Source organism: Leucopleurus acutus, assembly GCF_964270905.1.
Source record: "Leucopleurus acutus genome assembly, chromosome: 19".
NCBI classification, from domain to species: domain Eukaryota; kingdom Metazoa; phylum Chordata; class Mammalia; order Artiodactyla; family Delphinidae; genus Leucopleurus; species Leucopleurus acutus.
The window spans coordinates 49,994,558-50,017,730 of record NC_139161.1 but is presented as its reverse complement, the minus strand read 5'-3'; the positions used below and the strand labels follow the sequence as shown (position 1 = coordinate 50,017,730).

The 23,173-nt window shown below is 54.6% G+C and overlaps 1 protein-coding gene across 3 annotated transcripts in view; it reads right to left on the bottom strand.

Annotated features, from left to right (window-relative positions):
* Positions 1 to 21,969: 21,969 nt before the first annotated feature.
* The window catches only part of KIAA0753, a 55,047-nt gene continuing 53,843 nt past the window's right edge, over positions 21,970 to 23,173 (bottom strand). For all 3 annotated transcript variants that reach the window (XM_082860190.1, XM_082860189.1, XM_082860185.1), the window contains one exon: positions 21,970 to 22,765. In XM_082860190.1, the coding sequence (XP_082716316.1) occupies positions 22,648 to 22,765 (118 nt within the window). In that variant the 3' untranslated portion in view covers positions 21,970 to 22,647. The remainder of the gene's footprint in view (positions 22,766 to 23,173) is intronic.

The window sequence follows — 23,173 nt, the reverse complement described above, 5'->3', positions numbered from 1 at the left end:
AGGCCTCAATGTCCCCTCATGGTGAGGGCTTTGAACATGAGTTTCTGGAAGCGTCCTCTCAGCTCTGCCACTATAGGATCAGTATTTTACTCACTCGAATTACTGGGTTTGATACAGTCCAGCCCGCTGGCTCCGCCCCTCAGAGCAGAGGTCAACACCTGGCAGCAAATAAACTGGTTCCTCCAGCCTGGAAGGCCCAGCCCTGCGGCCCCAGCCCCGCCTATCCAGATGGTCCTGGCCCAGCCTGAGAGGTTCCAAGACCCTCTTGGCTGTTGTCTCTGTTCCTGCCCGGCACGGCCTTCCACTTGCCCTGCCCCCAGGTGGGCAGACACCCCTGCCAACCTGCTGGGGTGTGGAGGGAGGCGTAGAGGGGCCCAGGGAGGAAGGGAGGGGCCGTGCGGCTGGCAAGAACCAGCACAAACTCTTCCCAACTAAGACAGCCCAGCCAGGCTGGCCTCGCTTTGCCCCCACAGGAGCAGCCAGAGGGATCTGTCAAAACACCCAAGCTGGGCTTCCCTGGTGGCGCAGTGGTTGAGAGCCCGCCTGCCGATGCAGGGGACACGGGTTCGTGCCCCGGTCCGGGAAGATCCCACATGCCGTGGAGCGGCTGGGCCCGTGAGCCATGGCCGCTGAGCCTGCGCATCCGGAGCCTGTGCTCCGCAACGGGAGAGGCCACAACAGTGAGAGGCCCGCGTACCACAAAAAAAAACCCCAAAACACCCAAGCCTTACACAACCCTCCCATCCCCCATGCTCTCCGGAGCTCCTCTCGGCCTTCTGCAGCCCCCTAGGGATGCTTCACCCCAGCCAGACAGATTTCGCCACCCTTGGGCACCTCCTCGCCCCCCACCCCCATTCCCACCCGCCATACCTACACCTTTCCCGTCCCACCCTCCTAGCCTCACCTGCCCATGGAAGCCTGCCCCTTGCCACCTGCCTGTCCAAATTCTGCCAGCCTTTAAGGCCCAACTTCTAGAGATATTCAGCCTTCGCTGTTTCAAGCCCCCACTGGCCTCCTCTCTGTCTGCACTGCACTTGAGGCCTGCCGCCATGGGTAGCTCTGTGCATTTCCCGGCCCCTCCCCACTGCCAGCCCTCACCTCCCTACTGCAGACTTTCATCCCCAAGGTAGGCCTCTCTCCTCCTTTGTCCACTAGACGGAGCGCTCCCTCAGGGCAGGACCAATGGCTCTCCTCCTCTTGCCTTTTCTCTCAAGACTGGATACAGGGCACCATAACGATCCTGTTCTGTGTGCTGAAATCTCCCCAGAGATTTGGTAGTCGCCCGTTGGGGATCCACCCTCTGCCATTTATCCAATCCTTTCTAGGACTTGATTACATTTTCTCTTGTACCTGGGCTCTCCTGGCAGCATGGAAGTCCCTTTCACTGCCTTCCTTCAGCTCCTGTGTGACATGGTTGACATGGCCATGGCTGGCTGCTCAGGCTGTGCACTGCACAGGTCTGGGACGCCTTCGCTAGACTACAAAGTGATGACCTTGGAGTCATGCCCTATGGTGGCCCTGAGGCCCAAACCCCTATCTCCAGTCAGTGGCTCCTCTGACCAGTTTTAGACGGAACACCTCACAGGTCAGAGAGCACACTCCCTCATTCAGTCTAGCTTCTCACAGCCTTCAGCCTCCTTTGGTTCTAACAGCACCCTCTTCTCCGCCAGAGTGAAGGCCTGATCATTTCTGACTGACCATCAGCCTGTCCATCCACGGTAGATGGTCCTGAATAGCCACTCCTGTCTGAGTTACAGCCCTTCCTTGGGCCTCAGTTTCTCTAGCTGTAAAGAGAGGGACTGGGGCTCCTACCTCCAAGGATTCCCTTTGTTCTAAAGCTCACCAGTCCATCCTACACAGATTTTGACATCCGTGCACACATCACCACAAGTTGCCTTCAAGTCAGCGAGCTTAGAAGCCTTAGGAAGAGAAGGGACCTTTACAAAATGCAAAGGAGGCTGAAAGAGCTAAGAAGAGGACGAGCAATCCCATCTTGCTGGGGTCAATCCTAAAGGCTCCTTGCGGTGGCGTCTGAGGGTGGGAGAAAAGAGCCTGGGCGGTTTGATCCACAGAGGAGGGGAGTCTGTGCTGCCCTGAGGGAAAGGGCCAAGCATGAAACTGCAGCAGGAAAGACAAAATGTTAGAACACCAGGCACTGATGCTCAAAGCAGAGCAGTTTTTCACCCATCACTGGAACAAATTCCCACGGACTCTCAGTCTAGAGACCAATGCACCCACAGACCAAGGTGCAGGGGCCGGAACCGCATCTTTGTTCTGTGAGGGGGGCAACCTACGAGGGTAGCAATGGAGAAAATCCAGTACTCGAAGTCCTTACAGCCTGGGTCTACATCTAAGCTCTGCCCAGACCCTCTGGGCCACCTGGAGGGAGCTATTTCTCCGAGTACCTGTTTCCAGATGTTTTAAAAAGGGAAGAGTAACACTTCCTGCCTCCCGGCATGGCTGTGCACATTGCCTGATACCTAGGACAAGCAGCAATTGTTAACTGCTGCTGTGATGACAGTGCTCTCGGGCAGGTGATCTGTGCAAGGGGTGTGCATGCACTTACACACACACACACACACACACACACACACAGGCAGCAGAGGCGCAGGGGCAGTGGGCGGGACACACACCCTGCCATGTGCCCTTTGGGAGGAGGGGGGTGGGTAAGGACCCAGGGAGACAGCCTTTCCCAGCTGCCTGGGGGGAAAGGGGAGGGAAGTGAGAAAGGGGGTGTTTACATGTGTTCTGTACTTGCTGTCTCACACAACCAGCCCCACCCCAAGAAGACTCCTCAGGGACAGAACAGGAGTGTATTCTCAGGCATCCGTATCACACACCCAGCATATGGACAGGGGCATCTGGACCCGGCCCTTGGTCAGGGCAGCATTTGTGGGGTGGCAGTGGATTGACACAGCCCAGCGGTATCCAGCCCAAGTGTGTGCAGGGGTGAACTCACACTCATGCCATCACTGTCCTCGCTGGTGGGTAGAGGGTGGGGTTCGTGCCAGCCCAATGTCGAGTCCAAGGGGATGGCATGGCACCTGCCAACGTCACAGGCTGGGTGTGAGTTCACGGTAGATTTACACATGCCAGCCTCCCAAGCCAGCCCTGCTGTGTCCAGGCTTGCCGCCACCGTCGTTCCACCGCCCTCCCAAGGCACCATGGGCCCGGAGAGCGCAAACAGGATCCGAGTCTCCACCACCTCCTGGTCCCAGAGCCCAGCTCCGGGCCTGGCACAAAGCAGATGTTGGCGAATGATCGTCTGGCTGAATGAATGAACGAATGACTAACGCCCACTCCCTCACACCACGGGCCACACGGCCTGTGTCTGGGGGAGGGCAGAGCCCTGGGGACCCCAGAAGAGGCCCCGCTTCAGACCTCCACACCTGAGGCTCTGCCTCCCGGGGTCCGGAAGGAGGGAGGGGGGGAACGGCTCACTGGCCGGTGCGGAGCGGGGCACCCCTCCTTCCTCAGAAGAAATCTGGGTCTCCTGACTGAGCTGGGGGCGGGGGGGTTGTCGCGTCCTGGATAGAGCGAGCGGCCGGACAAGGGGGCGCGTCCTGGTTGGCGCTGGGGGGCGTGGGATGGAGCGGCGGCCGCGGGACCTCGCCTTCGGTCCCCGCGCCCGGCTCTGCCCAGGGCCTCGGGAGGGCGGCGAGAGCTCCCCACCGCCGGGCTGGGCAGAGGCGCCGCAGACCTGGCCCTTTCCGGCGGGGCGGTGGCGAGGGGACGCGGTGTCCCACGAGGTGACCGGGGGCGCAGGAAGGGCGCGGGGCGCGCGGAGCCCCCTCTCCACTCTCCCGGGGGCCGGCCGCGCCGCCGCCCCCTCAGCCCGCCCGGAACCTCCGCCCACCTGCGCCGGGGGCTCACCTGGGCCGGCGCCCCCCGCTCGAGACGCGCGGGTCCCTCCCCCCGCCGGCGGCCCAGCCCTCCCGGCGCCCGCCCTCACCTGCACGGCCCGCCTTGGCCATGGCCCGGCCGGCGGGCTCCGGCGGCGCTGCCCGCTCTCCTCGCGGCTCCCAGCCCGGCCACGGCCGCCCAGCCGCCTCCGGCCGCGAGCGGACTCCGAGCGCCGCGCGCCGCGCCCCCGCCCCGCTCGCCGCGGCCGCCGCCACCGCAGCCGCCGCCGCCTCGCCGCTCCCTCCCGCTCCCTTAAAGGCGCCGAGCGGCGGCCGCGCCGGCCCCCCCGCGCCGCCGGGGAGGGACTGACGGAGGAAGGCGCCCAACGCCGCCCCCGCGGGCCCGCACCCCTGCCCGGGGCCGCGGCCGCCGCTCCAAAACGCTCGGCTCCGAGCCCCGGACGGGCGCAGAGACGCTGAGGCGCTGCGGTCCAGGCGGAGGTGCGCACGCGGACCGCGAGTCGGGGGCGAGAGCCACTGAGACTGGGCGCTAGAGACACCCCTGGGGCCGAAACACCGACGGGGAGAGGGGGAGAGAAATTCGGAGGAGATTCGAGACCCTGGCACCTGGAGAGTGACAGAGAGCAGAGAGGAGAGAGAGAAAGGAAGAACGGGCACCGGGAGGCTCCCGCGAAGCCAAGAGGGAGGTGTCTCCAGGGATCCGAGGCAAGAGATGGACCCCTCCATCAGCCCCAACTCCAGGCTATCATTTCTAGGATCCACAACCTGGACCTGAACTAGCCTCAGAGGGGAAGGGATTTCTGTGCCCTTAGTTCTAAAGGAACTTGTAAAATACACGTAAAGCCCACCTGGGATTCCAGGCTGGAGCAGGCTGGGGAGGCCAGGAGCCTAGCTGTGAGCTGTAGCCCCCTTTGCTTCCCACACCTGGGACGCAGACATCCTGGTGCACAGTCCCAGCGGAGGCTGGGGTTGTGGCTTCTGCCTGGGGGCAGCCGGGGATCCACAGCCCAGCCCCAGCAGGGGGCGGGAGAAGGCCAGCCGTTTCGGTGGTGCCTGGGTGGTAGCCAGATGGGAGGCCCCAGGGGAGAGCAGTCCTCTGCCTCGCTCAAGGCTGGGCCAGGTCGGTGGGTCCAGCAGATGTCTGCCCAGCCTTTGGCAGCTCCCAACATCCCCAAAGCCGGCTGCCTGGCTCAGCTGCTGGAAAGGGCTAGGGGGTACCTGTTCTCAGATGACCTTTTAATTCTCACCAAACCATCCCTTGAGAAGTTGCCCTCTGCTTCCTTCTGAGGAACTGGGAAGCTAAAGCCCAGTTACCGGCTGTAGCCAGGCACCTCACACACCCTGTCCCACACCCGCCTTCCAGGGAAAAGGATAATTCCACCCTTAGGGTAGCCACTGTCCCGACTCCAGGGTCCCATTAGCCGCTCTATGGAAACGGGGCACATATGGTGCTGAAAGGGTCCTCAGTGGGCATTTAGCCCAGCACCCCACCCCCCGGGGCTTTGTCTCCATCCACCGGATCCCCATCAAGTGGCCCTTCAGCTCCTGGTGTATTACATCCAAGGACAGGGAGCTCAGTACCTCAAGCAAGAGTTCTTCCATCTTCGGATGCTGCTGACCGTGAGAAGGTTTCCCCTCATTTGAACTGAAATCTGCACCTCAGATGACCCACCTGTGGGTCCTTCTGTGGCCTCACTCAACAGAACCAAGGGCCCTCTGTCTAAACTCCCTAGTGTGGCTTCACCAAGAGGGACCAACCATCCGGGTTTGCCAGAGACTCCTGGTTTTAGCACTGAAAGTCCCACATCCCAGGGAACCCCTCAGTCCCCAGAGTTCTGGGTCCCAGACCAGACAGCAGGGCTGACCAATAGACAAAATTTCAGAAGCTCCGAGGTTGAAGCCGGAGCTCTTGGCCGGTGTGTGCCATCCGTCACCAGCCGGGAGTGTGTGAGGGAATCCCTGCAGCCCTTCCCCATTACTCGGGCATGGTGGAGGCAGGGACAGCAATGAGTGGACAGGCAGTATGCTCGGGGCTTCACATATATCATGTCTTTTAACCCTCAGGCAGTTGGTGCATAATACCCTCGGATGTCTTGTATTATCCCCAGTTTACACATAGGAAAGGGAGGCTGAGAAAGTTCCGTGCTTGTAGTTATGCAGGATAAATTTAGAGCCTATGTTCTATCCCTCGGGCCTGGTTCTCACCCTTCCCTGCAGGCAGGGCACAGTCAGAGGCCTGACTGCCTGGATAATGTCCAGGTTCGGCCACCTGGTCTGTGGGTGTGAGTTGTCACAGAGGAACAATAAAGCAGCCTCAGAGGGGACACACCCGGGCCTGAGCACCTCCTGGGGCCCTTGGCTCACAGCCGCAGCAGTGACCACAGTCTGGCAGGGGCCCTACTTCCAGGCAGCACTGCGCGCTTGCGTGCGTGCGTGCGTGCGTGTGTGTGTATTTCATAGGCAAACACATCCTGCTCAGGGAAGATGCTCCCTGAGGTGGGCACTGAGACTCCTCCCACCTCTCCGTCCAGTCACCACAGACCCTTGGGAGGGGGTGGGTGGGGCAGGTTAGGGGAGACGCCGAGTTGATGGGAGTTACAGAAATCATCTAGCCAGACCCTCCTCCATGCCCCCATTTCTCAGATGGGAAGACAATGGGCCAGAGATGGAGGAGGCTTGCCACATGACAACCCACTTCCGGGAGCCATCCGTGGCTTCTCCACTCTGGACCTCCACCGCAGCCCCAGTCCCTGTCTGAAGATCAGTGCTGCTGCGTGGATCTGGAGTCCAACAGGGAATGTGGGGCCCTGGCCCCCCAGGGCAGCTCCTGAATGCGTGGGCTGTGACCTGCTACCAAGGAATTTGTGGCCCTGCCTTCAGATAGAGCAAACACATCAGGACTCAAGGCCATTAGATTAACTGGTGGGAGTTAACTTCCTGCGTCAGAAGAATTGTCCTTAATTGAAGAAAGGAATAACTAGCAATTTAGAGACGCTGACCTCAGCTGCCTGCAGGAGAGAGCAGCCAGAGTCAGCCGGTGCTTCCTGGGCCTCCCAGCTCTGTGACTGAGAGACGGGGTCAGGGTTCCAGACAGGATCTTTCCTCTGGGACCCGCTGCCCAGACCCTTTCCTCTGCCCACAGCCTGTTAAGCTTCCGCCTCTGGAGTAGCCAGTTGCCCCCCGGGCCCAGCCAAGCACTCCAGCCTAGAGAACTGGGAAAAAAGTGCAGAGGCCAGTGCTACCTGGTCCCCAGGAGAATGTGAACACAGATGTGGATGGAGCGAAGAGGTCCAGGAGGGTGTGGAGAGGCACATGGCTGGGTGACTCCTCCACATGACAGACCCAAGGCCTGGGTATCCATCCCGGGCAGGGGGTGTCCAGGCACTTGGAGAGGTAAGTGACCGTCATCAAGAGCCATCGTGGCCCCGTGGAAAGGCAGCCACGCCAGGTTACACTCATTTCCTTTTTGGACACGTCGCAACCGGTGGAGTTCGGTATTGCAGTGCCTGCTGGGCCTGGTATGGCCGCTGTCCAACTCTCTGATGGTGACTTGCACGGAAGTCAGGAGCAGGACAGTGGTCTGGTTAAGTGACTTACCCCTGTCCACTGCTGATGGACGCCAACAGAAGGAGGCCTGGGGCAGGACCAGGGCCAACTCGAGCCCGGCAGCAAAGGCGCCAGTGAGTCCCTCGGCCTCTGCCGGTGTCACGTGGGTCTCTCTCACCCGAGCTGCTGGAAACGCCTTCCCTCCCTGCAGTGTCTCCTGTCCTGGCTCTAGCCGTCCGGGCCCCTCCTCGCTGGTTCCCACACTTTAAAGAAACTTAGGGGTTGTCCACTGCCATGAGGCTCGCCCCCAATCACAAAAGCAGCCCTAGGAATAGATGCTTTTCTTTGGAGCCTTCCAGAACAACCGGGAGTGGCTGGTTTGTTCTCACCATCGCCTTCTTGCACCAGGCTGCCCCCCACTTCTGCCCACCATCCGGGACACTGGGTAGAATGTGCCTTCGCATCTAGAGCTCTTCTTCTTCTCCTTGCTGGGAGCTGTGGCTTATCTAGTCCGTGCTTCCACCTTCAACCTTAAGTAGGGTTAGGACCCTGCCTGTCCCCTTCCCTGCTGGCGAGGGCCCGTTCCCAGCAGTTACACTAATAACCCCAGCCTCACGTTCACAGCAGATCCTGTGAAGGAGGCACTGGGTCACCAAGGTTCTCACTTGTGATCTCACGCAGAGGCAGGAAGATTCCCTTAAGATCAACACAAATGACCTCTTAGGTGAGCCCTAGACCCCTGTGTAAGAACCCTTGGCCAGGAAAGACCCCCACCCACCCACCCACTGACCTAGTAGACCAAGGTGAATGCTCTGCCTTTACATAGACCACGGTCCCCCCTCTATGCCCACAAGGGTGGGCCGCAAAATCTAGATGACATTCACATTCCTGCATCCTCAGTATTTTCGAAAGATGCTTGGAGACATCTTGCAGAACCTGTTGAACAAGACCTCAAGTTTAGATTTTATTTCATCAATTGCTGTTTAGCCGGCTTCGCTGTTCTTCCGAGTGGGGTGCGCTGGTAGATGGGATTTTGGAGAGAGGGTCTGGAGAGGCCGAAGGGAGATTTTTTAAGAAAAGAGGGGGTTGGGTGGAGGCAGAGAGATGTGGCCGCGGCTCTAAGGAACGAGCTGATTTAAGAGGCTGCCCAATGGGTTAGCAATTTATCTCCTCCTTCAGCGCTTGCAGTTGGAGCTGTGTTTTGTGTTTGTTTGATGTCAAGACTGTTGAGATTGGCCTCAAGCAAGACCAGTTGTCTTCAAGTTATATTTAGACCAAATACAAACGAGGAACTGGCTGAAAATCTAAAACGCACCGCAAGAGTGGTCCTTGGAGTCTACACTCCTGCAAACATGCATCAGTGCCAGCAGCCCCAAACAAGCATGTACCAAAGCTCCGACCTCAGACTCGTTGCTCCCCTGCCCTGGCCCCCCACACGACATTGTTTATGACAGATTCCAGAACACAGAGAAGCAAACACAGGTATAGATGATAAGGCACTAAGGAAACAATAGATCAGCCCGTGCGACCTGATTACTAATGTAACTGTATTGAGGCAGGAAATCACAACCAGATTATGTAAATAGATTATGTAACAGACTTCATTGGCACCTAGTAGACTACCTACACCTATTAGGGCTCCTGTACACCTTTCTTCAGATACGGCTTTGCTCAGGCTCCACAACTCGGCATGGCCCTTGCTCTGGACCCCTACAAGGTCCCAGCTCTGGCTGAGTACCAGGATGGCAGTGCTGGAAGGTCCTGAGGGAATCATCTAGACCCAAACCATCTTTATCTATTGTGTTTGAACCCGAGATGCACCTAATAGGATATAATAGGATTTGGTATTACCAGCTCATGGCATCTCCTAGCAGTCTCAGCAGAGTCTTTGTTTTTTTTTTTTTTTTTTGGTCTCTTTTTGTCCTCACCCCCAGTCCATTCCTCTCTTCCAAATGCTGTGTGCTTTTCCCATCTAACTTCAGAAGCTCTTTCTCCTGTCTGCGTAGCCTAAACATTATATACCTGCATGGATGCATTTAAAACATTACATAATGGGGCTTCCCTGGTGGCGCAGTGCTTGAGAGTCCGCCTGCCGATGCAGGGGACACAGGTTCGTGCCCCAGTCCGGGAAGATCCCACATGCCGCGGAGCGGCTGGACCCGTGAGCCATGGCCGCTGAGCCTGCGCATCCGGAGCCTGTGCTCCGCAACGGGAGAGGCCACAACAGTGAGAGGCCCGCGTACCGCCAAAAAAAAAAAAAAAAAAAAAAAAGTATTTAAAACATTACATAATGGCACCATGGCTAGCCCGTTCTGCTTCTTACTTTCCCCCCTTTAATATTGTTTTCAGATCTATTCATACTGATATTTATGGATTTGGCGGGTTCCTTTCGATGATAATGTTTCCTAGTGTGATAAGACCTCATCTTGTATTTCCTCATCCCCTCTTGATGGGCATTTAGTTTTCACAGCCCTTCGCTGCTACAGATGCTGCTGTAACAAACATCCCCCGCATTTCTTGGGTTTCTCTGTGTCAGAGATTCTCTGGGGCACATACACAGCACTGGAACTGCAGGGCCGTTGGGAACACGCAGATTTCCCTAATCACCGCATCAGTAAGCTGCTCTCGAGAGAGTGTTCTGCCAATACCCTCATTTGATGGATATTAAGACCGAGGCCCAGAGCAGGGAAGGGCCTTGTCCTAGTTTAGAACCCGACTGTTCTGACTTCCAGCCCAGTCTCCATCCGCTCAGAACACTCCACACTCCCTGTCTCCCACGGAGAGAGCAGGGCAGCTGCAGCCTCGTTGAGCAGGCAGCTCGGCCTGTGATACAAATTTCATCTCTCTCCTCCAGGTCCGAGCACAGTGGTACCCACCACAAGCCTCCCCAGGAGGGGATGGAGAAGAAGGTGGGCAGTCTGAACTGAAGTCAGCAGAGAAAGGCCTCCTATTCACCAGGAATAAACGCTGGCAGCCCCCATGGCCCAAGTGTGATATAAGCTCCCGCTGCAGACCTGCCCCACCCTGCCCTCTCCACAGAGGCATCATCTGCACTTGCTGATACAGATCTCAAAGTGTATTAGTCTTAACTCCCCAGAGAGGACCCCACACTGCTGGGGCTCAGGCAGCTGCTGAAGAGAAGCCAAGACAGAGTCACTGGGGGGAGGGAACCCCTAAGAAAGGGTCATTCTGTCCATCCTTCTGCCTCCAGACTTTGCTACAACCTTCAGCTCTCTCTGTTAGGCTAGCTGGGAAGCTCTTCTTCACATCTGCTCTATTTCTCTCCAGCTGTAACAACAACACAATAACAACAATAACAGGAATAGATTTGCTGAGTGACTACTATGTACCTGGAAATGTTTTAAGTACTTTTCATGTGTTACCTCATTTAATCCTTATAGCAACATAATGAGGGAGGCATTATTCTAACCATCCCCATTTCACAGATAAGAAACTGAGGCCCAGAGAGGCTAGGTATCTTTCTTTAGGTCACACAGCTAGTAAGTGGTTGGACCAAGTATTCCAACCCAAGCCCTAGGATGTCTGTGATTCTCACCTTAACCTCTAGAGAGAAGAAGACAAGAAATAAATAAGACAAAAGCAAGACACAGGAAACTGAGAGGCTGAGGCTCTGCCACTAACTCCAGGTACAGCCTCAGACAGCTCACCGCCCTGCCCTGTCTATACTAGATTCACAGGTTTCCCAGAACCTTTCCGCTGGGCTCTGACCCCGTGGTTTTCCAAAGCCCACATTCAAGATGCTCTGGCAGGTGAAGAAGCTGAGTCAGCAGGAGTCTCCAGGGCACAGATGCTGCGGCCTTGGCCCAGGCAGAGGCCTCCTGGGGCTATCGGCCCGTATCCCCTGGCCAGATCTCATCCCCTGGCCGGATCTCATCCCCTGGCCGGAGTGGGTGGGTGCTGCTGGGGCTATCTATTCTTATTGGAATTTGAATGCTTCAGGTCAGAGTGACTAAAAGGCTGAATTTTACAAGGGTTTTGAAAGTGAATTGACTCCACTTATTAAAGATATACTAGATTACTCGCTGAGTGAAAGGACGCTCCAGGGACTCCAGGCCTTTCTTGAAGACAGAAACATCCCTTTCCGAGCCCAGCCGCTGCCAGTAAACCACATGGGGAGACATTGCACTGGGCAGGTGTCAATTAAATTACCGGCTGAAGGATCTCAGTCCATCAAGGAAACATCCTGGCCTAGAAGGGCTGCAGGTGAATAAAGAGGCAGCTGTAGAAATCCCCTCTGGTTATTTTATGCAAATCCATTTCTAAAGGCAGGAAGGCAAAGACTACAAGGAGCGTATTCACGGGAAGACTTGACTTTTGGTCATGAAATGTATAAGGGAGAGAGAGGGATGAAGGGTGTTTGGTGCTCCAGAATGTGACGCACAGGACCAATGCCAGGTAGGGGTCAAGACACTGCTTGCTTTCAGACCCAGAGTCCTAGGGGAGTGAGTCCTAGGTGGGCGGGGGCTGGGAGGTTGTTCGTCTATGCCTCTGAGGATGTTGGACAGTTTGAAGGGTATCTGGACTCAGGGCTGGAGTTGGAAGGACCTCCAGACCCCACTCACCGCATCCAACTCCAACTCAGCGGACCCAGCACCTCACTGTACAGATGGGGAAGCTGGGCCCCAGGTACCGGGGGTGGGAAGCGGGGAGTCACAAACAGGGCATTGGGCTTCCCTGGTGGCGCAGTGGTTAAGAATCCGCCTGCCAATGCAAGGGACACGGGTTCGAGCCCTGGTCTGGGAAGATCCCACATGCCGCAGAGCAAGTAAGCCCGTGCGCCACAACTACTGAGCCTGTGCTCTAGAGTCCGTGAGCCACAACTACTGAGCTCAAATGCCTAAAGCCCGTGCTCTGCAACAGGAGAAGCCACCGCAATGAGAAGCCCGCGCACCGCAACAGAGTAGCCCCCACTCACCGCAACTAGAGAAAGCCCACGCACAGCAACGAAGACCCAACACAGCCAAAAATAAATAAATAATATAAATAAATTTATTAAAAGAAAAAACAAAAAACAGGGCATTGGTGGCAGAGGGTCTCCAGGTTCATCTCTCAGGGTTCTCTCCTCACACTCCTGCATGAAGGTGGAGGGAGTGTTGCTGGCTTGTGGAAAGGAGTCTTTTCTACTCTCTTTGACCCCCTCCACTCCATCCTGCCAGGAGAAGTGGGGGTGTTGCTGGTGCCCAGGTAGCATTTGCTCGCGGAAGTAACACGAGGTCCAGATGCTGTGCATGCAACACGGATGCTTCCTATTGTAGCAGGCACAGACTCGGGCTCTCTTACGCAAAAGGGAATTTATTGGCGGGCTGCCGGGGCTGAGGCTGCAGGGACAGGCTTGGAGAGCAGACAGGAACAAAGGCAGCTCAGAGGGCAGAGAACTGTAAAGCCCAACAGCCATCTCGTGGCAGATCAATTTGGCCTGAGGGTCACTCCCTGCACCTTGGACAGCCCCACCGCTGAGTGGGTTCTGGAGGAACCTCATCTTTGCACCACTCATTCAAGCCAGGTCTGATTGGCCAAGGCTGGGACGTGGCAGCACGTCCCAGGTTCCAGCAGTGGGAGAGGGAGCTCTGAGAATCCTGCCATGGCAGATGGGCTCCTGCATTCCCAGGACTCTATTCCAAGGGCACTGGGAGTGTCCCACATGAAAGGCTGCATCGTGCGTTCCAAATCACTTGGATATTGGGGGCTGTGTCATCTTATGGATGACATAGCCCCTGCAATCCCCCCAAAACTCAATCCTGAAGACTTGCCAAAGTTAAGGGTTCCAAAAGTCTTCAGGAGAGTGCTGTTGTCTGCTGTTTAGAGTCATCTGGCCCTGGCATCCTCCGTGCACGAGGGTCCTGGTGTGCCCCCGGCAGGAAAGTTCTGGGAAGGGGCTGGATTAACCGCGCAACTACGTGGAGAGGCTGTCAGTCCTTCCACAGTGCTCTTTAGTCCAGGCTGCCGCAGGCTGTATGGTTTTAAATGTTCCAATGTTACAATAGTTCATACTTGGGAATTAAGCACAACTATGGTTTTCAGAGTTCAAATTATATTTCAAGCTATAGAGAGTAAAATTTAACAACTTGGCCCGAGATTCAGTAGATTTCTGCTCCCCTCCCCACGAGTTATTAGAAAGTCCTAGGGTGGGGAAATGAGGTTTTTTTCTGTGCATTAAAAGGGAGCATGGCCTAAAAAAGTTAGAGGAAACACTGGTGGAGCTGATGAGCCCCACTTTCACTATTGATTTCCTATCAGACCCGTCCCCGCTCTGCAGAAAAGGGGGTAATAAACCCTCCTCTGTCTACCTCAGAGTAAGAGGTTAGAAAATGCTTTGTGATGGGGGCACGGCTTGTACCTAGACGGCTTCGGAGAGAATTACAGGGGAAGAGGCCGGACCCCAGAATCATTCAGTTCAGGGCTCCTTAACCAGGCATCCAGGCCAGCCTGGATCTGGGGATTGCCAGCCCCCTGACATGGCACTGCAGGTGTGTGTATGTGTGTGTGTGTACATGCACATATGTGTATGTGTGCATATAATGTGTGCACGCACATGTATGTGTGTGTGCGTGTGTGTGTGTGTGTGTGTGTGTGTGTGTGTGTGTGTTTTCTGAGGAAAGGGCCCATAGCTTTTTCCAGATTTTTAAAGGGATTTTTACTGAAACAGCAAGAACTCCTATTTCGTCCATCCCTTTGTGCGGATGGGATACAGGCCCCCTGAGTTAGTGTGGGGAGTCTGGGGCATGTTCGTGTCTAACCTGTGAATGATTATGTGAGTTAATTAAAAGCATTGGCAGAGCTAAGCCCGCATCCCTGTGTCCTCCCACGGCAAGGTGGCCTTCTGCCACGCCTGCCACAGGTCACAGGGCTGCAGCAGTGCCCGACGCCTGGGTCTCAGGCCCCAGCGTGCCCTCCCCAGGCAAGGACGACAGGATCAACACTGACAGGAAGGCTGACACCCTGAGGCCCGGCCTAGATTGTCCTCGCAAAGACCCCATGGCTCAGCGGGCCCTGCATCTGTTCCAAACATGCCTGGGATTTCTTTTTGACACTAAAGTAAATGTTGGCTGGAGAGCCACCTACGCGGCTGACGGAGGCTGCCGGCTTCTCATTGGAGGGCCGGGAGGAAATTCTGCAGGTCTCTGAGGCTTGCCAAGACGACTCCGTCACACTGAGCAGATAGAAAATCCATTACCAAGAGCTAATAAAGGCGAGGAGACCAGGCTGAGGACAAGCCGAGGGTGCAGCGGGCCCGGGCGGTGGGGCTCCGCGGGCTCCCCCTCTGCTGCGCAGCCTTCAATATTTGCCCCTCTTGCGGCACCTCCTTCGGATCCCCATTGTTCTCAGTTCAACAGTGTGGGCAGCGATTCTGTTTCTCATTCACTATAAAAGCCCGTCCCTCCAGACCGCTCGGCACATTTATTGTGAGGCTGGAATTTATGACGGATTGGATTTCAGAGGAGGGATTGATTAAGTACAGATGGAGCACTTGGCAGGGGCCTGGGGCTCCCAATAGACTCCCCCCATCTGGAAACAGAATAAAGATTAGGAAGCCTGAGCAAGGGGTAATCTGGGGCAAATCCTGCTTTCAAGGGCAGCGAGGGTGGACGCTCTCCCGGGGAAACTGCTTGTTTCTGTTCAATGGCATCTTCTCGAAGCCGGACAAAAATTCTTTGTCGGCAGGAGTCGTGAGCTGCCAAGGCCACTCCTCACTGCCTCAGATGCACTCAGTCTCGGGCACACAGGCTCCCAGTGCAGGCATCTCAGCTCTGGCTAAACCCCTCTAGCACCTTAGCCTAATCGCATTATATTCGCATATGCCCTTCCCTTTCGAAAGCGCAATCCTTGCCCTGCTGTTCCCTCTGCCTGGAGGGTCCCTCCCCTACTTCTAAAATTACTAGAGTTTCAATCTTCTTTCAAGGTCTCATTCAAATGCCACGCCCTCCATGAAGACCACCAGGATTGCAACCTTCGCTCAATAAAAATGAGTCACTCCTTTGAACGCACAACCATGCTCTGTTGCTTCTCTCTGTTTCACCTTAATTTTCATTCGCTTAACGAGGGTCTGTGCCTTACTTATCTCTGGATTTCCATAGATGTAGTAAACTTTGCATGACTGTTAATGAAAATTAAAATGTGTCTTGCGACCTAGTCTTAAGAAGACATGCTACTTTTTGTAGTGCGCACTGGCAGACTCTCCAGCTTCAGGTAACGCGGCCTCTGTTTTCCTCTGGGAAGCTGCCGCTTCTCCATGTTCAGTCCATGTGGTTGGGATGCTGCTGATCCATCCTCTTTTCCAGATGCACATGTGACTAAGATCTGACCAATCAGAGCACAGGCATTAGGTCGGGGATGGGTCTGTTCCTTGGGTTGGGCCCATCAGACCAATGAGCAGTGACCCTGAAGCCTTCGTGGCACCTCTGGGAGAGAAGGGCTTCTCTCTGCTGAGGTTGCCAAGGAGAAAAATGTCCAGCTGGGGCCGCTGGGGCCCTGCATGACGCTATGTGGGGAGGGGCTGCCTGAGAATGATGCCTTGAGGAGGCAAAGGAGGAAATTAGACCGGAGGGCGGGGACACTGGCTTTGCCACTGAGGCTGGCCTGCACAGGGCAGAGGCCTTTTGTGAACAGTGCTTGGCAGGTAGAGCAAAAGCCCAGGTACCGCCCAGGCGAGGGTTGTACCAGCATGTCCAATTCGGCACATGCTCCGGGCACAGGAGGCGAGGCCACAGCTGTAGCTTCGGCTGCCTTCTGAGCGGACGCTCAGCCTCCGGCCGGCCGGAGGTTCTGGGGGAGGAGCCTGAGCAGCAGGCAGGATGCCAGGGCCCAGGGGGGTCCACGGCGGTACACTGGGAAGAGCCCAAATTTGTAAGCAGACCCAGAACCGCTGTCTCGTTGGGAAAATCTCCTTCTCACTTGGCTTCAGTTTTATCTGTAAAACACGTTAATAATCTCTATTTCAGTTTAGTGTGAGACTCAAATGAGATCGTGTAAATAAGGCACCTACCTGGTCAGCACTCAAGCCGTGGACAATTATCATTACTCTGCGGGCTGAGTTCTGGGGAGGGGTCAGCCCCAGCAGGAGCGCAGGGGATGAGGGAGGCAGAAGATGAAAACTGAGGCAGCAGCTCAGCTCTGGGCAGTGGGGATGCTGTGTCAGGAAGGTGGGAAATGCATCTTAGTCACCTTTGTAGGCCCCAAACTAAGCCTAGTGTCTGGCAGAGTGCAGGACCAGAGTGCAGGACCACTTACAGTTACATCTACTAAGACCTTCTAGACCATCTAAGAATCATCTGCTTGAGAGAAAGACCAAATGGTGTTACAGAATGGAAAGGTTACTAGGTCTGAAGTCAAAAGATGCAGATTGAGTTTTGGTTCTGTCACTGTGTGTCCACACGACCTCTTCATTTCTGTAGACCTTATTTTTTTCATCTGCAAAACAAGGCTAGTGGACTTCCCTGGTGGCGCAGTGGTTAAGAATCCACCTGCCAATGCAGGGGACACGGGTTCGCGCCCTGGTCCGGGAAGATCCCACATGCCGCGGAGCAGCTAAGCCCGTGCGCCACAACTACTGAGCCTGCAAGCCGCAACTACTGAGCCCGCGCGCCTAGAGCCCATGCTCCACAACAAGAGAAGCCACCGCAATGAGAAGCCTGTGCACCACAACGAAGAGTAGCCCCTGCTCGCTGCAACTAGAGAAAGCCCGCATGCGGCAAAGAAGACCCAACGCAGACAAAAAACAAAACAACAAAAAAAACCAAGGCTAGTAATACTTCATCTGCCTGCCCCTTAAGGATGTGGTCCAGTTCAGAAGGTTCTGGTGGCACTGGGAGCTCTAGAGCAAAGCGTACAGGACCACTGTCCACGGTGCAGTTAGTCCCGTGGCCAAAAGGGACATCTCTCTGAGGTGGCCCAGCGGGATAAGCTGGAGGGGGAACCAGCTGTGTGGCTCAGGGCAGCCAAAGGAATGGCTAACTGTTGCCAAGTGTTTGGCTTCGAGGGCAAGGCAAGAAGAGACACAGGGCTGTAGGCAGGAAGAACACAACAAGAGCAAAGAGGCAAGGAGAGCACTTCAGAAAGAAGGCTGTGAGAACAGCCACAAGCGTCCCCCTCCTAAGTCCTCAGTGACAAACCTAAGAGTGAACACTTGCTGAGCACTTACTATCCGCCAGGTGCTCTTCTCAATGTTTGCAAGGATTACTTCCCTTAATCCATACAGTAACCCTGGGTGGATACTACTGTTATCCCCATTTCACAGATTAGGAAACTGAGGCATGGAGGTCCCAGGAGATTTTAACTCGTGGCTCACATTCTTAAGCAGTCCGTGTTACTGCTGGTACACAATGCAGGGTGGCTACAGTGACTGAAAGACAGAAGGGAATGTATTGAAAGGCATTTTGTGAATTGTAAAGTGCTGAGTAGATGTGGGATGGGGTTAAACCCCAAATATTCACTTAACCTCTCTCAGCCTCTCAGTAACTCTCCAAGAACAGTGTGTTGGACAATCATGGCTAAGGAGAACCATGTTTCCTCCTGGGCCTGGCCCTGGAGCTCGGGCTGTAGGCGCCATAAAGACAAGTGGCTGCACAGGTGCTGGTGGCCAGCCTCATCTCCCCAGCTCTCTGGACTCCCAGCCTCCCATGCCATCTCGAGGAATCGTCTGCTGGGGGCCTCCTAGGTAATTCAGCCCAGGCTTAGGGAACCCTGGAGCTGTGGGGTAGATGGCAGAGCCCAAGTGTCCAGGATCTGATCACAGTGTGTCAAGAGCCGGACGCTGCTGGAATTCTCGCATTCCCAAATGGGATGCCGGGTGTGGATAGAGACAGAGCAAGCTTCTAGATACAGGCATGGCGCCCACAGTGGGAGGCCTCAGGCTGACCTCACCCCCACCCAAGGGAAGACAGAGGAACAGTGTGTGGATGGAAGATTCCAGGGAGACAACCAGAGCAGAAGGGAAATGCTTCTGGTCCAGGGAGGGGGCAGTGAGGGAGGCTGGGGAGGGGAGGGCGAGGAACGGCACAAGGTGCGAAGACACACCCAGAGGGGGTGCCGAGGGGCCCGGGGGAGGGTTGCAATGGAAGCAAAGGGAGACAGCGCCTGGGGAGGCAAAGGCTGTGACAGAGGGGCTCTGGGACAGGGTGACTTCTCTTGGATCCAGAGCAGAATGGGAGGGGAGCAGCCCCTCAGTCAGCCCCCGGGAGAGCTGGAGCTCAGAGAAGGGTAGGAGGCGCAGGCGTCTTGCTCATTTCGTGGTGTCGGGACATGGAGTAGCCCAACCTCCGGACACCCGCTGGGGCATGCGGGTGGGGGGTCTGATTCAGTGGCGGGAAGGATGGACTCAGCCACAAGAAAAGTCCCGCTGGGTGGATGGAAAGTCAGCCAGAAAAAAAGGTGAGAGGCAGCAGGTTTGGTTCAAGAAAAATCGATCAGGGTTACCAGGCAGATGGAGCACAGAAACAGCTAAGGGGACTCTAGGAAGAGCAGCAGATAAAGGGGGTTCATCAGAGAGGGTGGGGGCAACTTTGGGGCTCCCTGCTCCAGGCTGAGGGTCAGAGGCCACACTTGAGGCTCTGGGAAGACTGGGGAGAGCAGAGCAGGCCCAGTGTCACAGGAACAGGGCCCTGGGCAGGCTGGCAAGAGGGACCTAGAACCGGAGCCGCAAAGCAAAGAGGAGGCCTGGCCACACAGCCAGCCCAGAGTCATTATCAGAGCTGCGAGCCTGGTCAGGGTGGGACCCGCACTGACGGACGAGTTGACTGAGATCACTTGGGCCTGACAGCCAGCCCGGGGCCGACATGGGATTCCCTGGGGCCCCGACCGAGGGAAGCCCTCAGGACGTCTGGTGGAAGCCCTTCCAGGCCAGCCCGCATCATTAGGTTCAAACAACTAATAAACAGATGAGAGGTCTCTGCTCCTGAGCCAGCAGAGGCGAATGGGAGAGGCCACTATTTAGGAAGATAGTGGTCACACCGCTGCCTTCCTGCTGCTTCTCATGAGCCCCCAGAACCGAGAGCTCTCCAGCCCGCTGGCCCTCCCAAAGGGCGCTCCTGCGGTGACCCGTGCGTGGTGAGCAGACACCCCTGATTTACAGGGTTTGCGGGGAATTCTCATCACTCCCTCAAGTTGCTAAAACACTTCCTCAGAAACATTCAAGAGTTAAGGAAACCTACATGGCACCACAGAGAAAACCGGAAGCTTTCCGACCGGGCTTAGAGTCCCTTCCTCTCCTCTGGGCCCCGGGGGCTTCGCTCCGATGCTCACTCTTGCCTTCCAGACCCACCAGTGCACAGTTCATGCCTCCTCCAGGCACTGCCTCTGGCTGCCCACTCCCTGCACACATACTCCCCTCGATTTCAGGGAAGCAGGAACTGCGAGCAAAGGAAGAGAGGGAGGAGAGGCAGAAAGGATGCTACTCACCGCCTCCCCTCCGGCCCCCAGCACCAGCAGGCAGAGGGGGAAGGGACCCCGGCATCAAGGCAGTCATTGCTGCGGTCCCGCATCCACTCCTCTGCCCTCTGCCCGAGCCCTGGGCCCCCGCCAAGCCCACTCTGCAGCAGTTCTGGAAGTTCTGAGTTGGAATCCCCGATGCATCGGCACCTCGGAGATGGGATCTGCAGCTCCTCACAGGCGACATCCTACATCAGGTCACAAAAGATTAACAGAGATGTCTGTGGACTCCGCAGAGATGTGATAGAACCCCCATCGCAAACCAAAACCGACCCCAGGAAAAAGTGTGCCTTCCTTCTTTCATTAACTCAAAAGAATTTACTGAGCACTAACTACATGCTGGGCAGAGGCCTTGCCCTCAAGGAGCTGTACAGACTAGAGGCAAGCATGTAAACAGGTAAGACCCCCTAGGGCCAGAGCTGTGACGCTGGACAGATCAGGAATTTCAGCATGTCCGTCCATTGGGACAGCCTATGTAACGCAGAAATACTACACTCACGCATTTCTCTGTTTCTGAAAATAACGCATGAATAGGTCAGGAGAAAACTGGAAGGGGTTAGAGAATAACCTATAGAGGATCAGCCTTTGCTCATGAAGAGCAAAAATTCTAGAGGTCTGGGATAACTGCAAGGCTATAAACAGGAAAATTTATATTTTAAGGATTCAACTTCCATTTTCAAATGGAAGTGTTTATTTCTTGCAATTTATTTTTGCATCTTTGGAGAATGCTTTGGCCGAGGAGGTTCACTGTGGGCCAGGGCTATAAAGTAGACAGCAGACACGGAGGTAGGTGTAAGCCTCACCCACAGGAGCCAGAGACAGGGAGACCCAGCCGGTGGGAGGAGCAGGAGAGATACTGGAAAGATCTGCAAGCAAAGGAGTCTGGACCTGACTCTTCAGCGGACAGGAGGTGCTTAGGAAAGGACTGGTCCAGACAACAGCGTCTAAGACATGTTGAGCGGACACAGGAAGAGGCAGGAGGATGCACTTGAGTGAACTCTCAAAACTCTGACACCTATCTTTATGGGAGTAAGTGAATCCATGACCACGGTGCTGCTGAATACAGGCTTATGTGATCAAATTATCTCCCCATTCTGTGCCTCATTTGATTCATCTACAAAATGGGCACATTAATGGTATCTACCACACACAGGTATGAGGATTAAGTAAGTTAATACAGGGAAGGCATTTAGAGCTATGCCTGGTACATAGTATGTGCTCAATAAAATGTTAGCTTTTATTATCATTTATTTCTTTCTGGGGGTGGTGAGAGGTGGCAAATAATCCAGTACGCTCATATTAAACATAAAAGTATTCTCAGTGGTTTCTGTAAATCACATTTCACTTTGCCTGGAAAAAAAAAGGAGATGTAAATTTTTTCAAACCGACATGTACATACTTTAAAATATTGAGTTTATTTAAAAAATGAGCACAGTAAAAACTGCCACACAAATTATCAATAACAGACACTCCTATCAAGTGTACATATATAACTCCTCAAATAGAGGACCTTTAATTTCCCTTGAAGCCTTTTAAATTCTGAGTTTATATAAAATTAAGCAGGAAAACATTAAACAAAAATCAATTTTGCACAAGTAAGTGTGATCAAGCAGCTTAAATTATCACCTGAAATTCTTGTATTTCAGAGAAAAATCCCAGATGACAACACTATATGTGCTATAAAAGGATTCACATTATTCTGTGGGGTATGTCTCACGTCACTCGTTCTCCACATTTCTTTCACCAAGCCCCAGGCAAAAAAGTGAGGGAAACTTTTTCGAGGCAGTGGCCTTATTTTATACACATTCCTTTTCTTTTTCTGAATCCAGAGTTTCTGAAAACACAGAGGCTTTTCTCTTGGTAAAATATGACTTATAAGACGTTCGAGGACCAAGCTATTGTGGTTCTTAAAGTTTCTTCCTTTCTTGGGGGAGACCCTGTGGTCTTCACGCTACCCAGATCTGTTTTCTCCTCCCACACAGGCTCCTTTTTGGTGTGGAAACATAGCAACTTGTGACCTCAGCAGAGAGGGGGGTGAGCTCTGTACCTCTGACCAGGCCCCAGAGAAGGCCAGCCTCTCCTGATGTCCTCAAACTTCCTCTGAATTCAGAGTTCTGTATATCAGAATATGTCAACCCACAGCGACAAAAGACTTGAGGAACTCAAAATGTGAAGAAGCACCTAGCAACTGAGAATTAGAGAAATGTGTGTTTATTGTTGTACACAGATAACTGCTGGGTTCCTATTTTAATGATGGAGCAGTTTTGGCAGCATAACTAAGTCCTGTGCTCGACACAAGTCTGTAACCCGGCAGGACAGGTGTCCTCGTAGGAAACTGTCAAAGAAGCAAACACGAGCCAGGTGATGGGACCAGAGAGTAATTGCACTTGTGCTGGCATCAAGGCCACCCACAGATCAACAGCAACTTGAATCCCTGTGTGAAGACTTATCTGTTATCTTTCAAAACGCTCTGATCACCAAACTGAGCCAGTGTAATGAACATGGTATTTCAACGGGAAAATTATACATTCAGCAAATATTATACTGTCATAATTGATTCACGTTTCCTGGGCACTGATAAATATAACACAGTCCATCCTAAACTACCAGAACCATTGCTCTGACAATGAGAAGATGCAAAGTGAGGATGGCCTCACTGTCACTTCCTTCCTTTCAGTGGGAAGCACCTTCTGGGCCTGGATGGACAGCTGAGGAAAAAGATTTCCTGTGGCTAGTAGAAAGGGTGGTGCCGCCCCCTCACCAGTGACACTGGCGGCCCTGCCTTGGAGAGCCTTTATGTAGCCGCCTCCAAGAATTCTGAGGTGAACACGGCTTCTGCATAATCTTCACACACATCCTGGAATTCAGCAGCCACGGCCCCCAGAGCTTCATCTACAAGCTCTTCTGCAAAGCTGGAAGACAAACAACACAGCTAAAGGTACATACAGCCAAGTATGGGAGCCATTCTGTTACTCAGCTGAGGAACTTACCAAGTCACTTCTAAGATTTAAATGGAAACTCAAGAGGCCAAGAATAGCCAAGATAATTTTAAAGAAGAAAAACGAGGTGAGAAGCCTGGCTTTCCTAGACAGTAAAATGGTGGTGCTGAGATCCCAAAGTCAGGCTAGAGGGAGGGGCCTGTAATACACACTGGGCGGACCTCACCCTTGAGATGGTTGAAACCAGAGGTGACTGGAAACTAACTAGCTGCAACCCAGCCCCAATCCAGATCTCCCTCCTACAGCCACCCAACTGCCTGACAGAGGAAAAGGGTGTGGGCCTTCTCTGTGGGGCGGGGGGGGGCAGGAAATTCCAGGTTC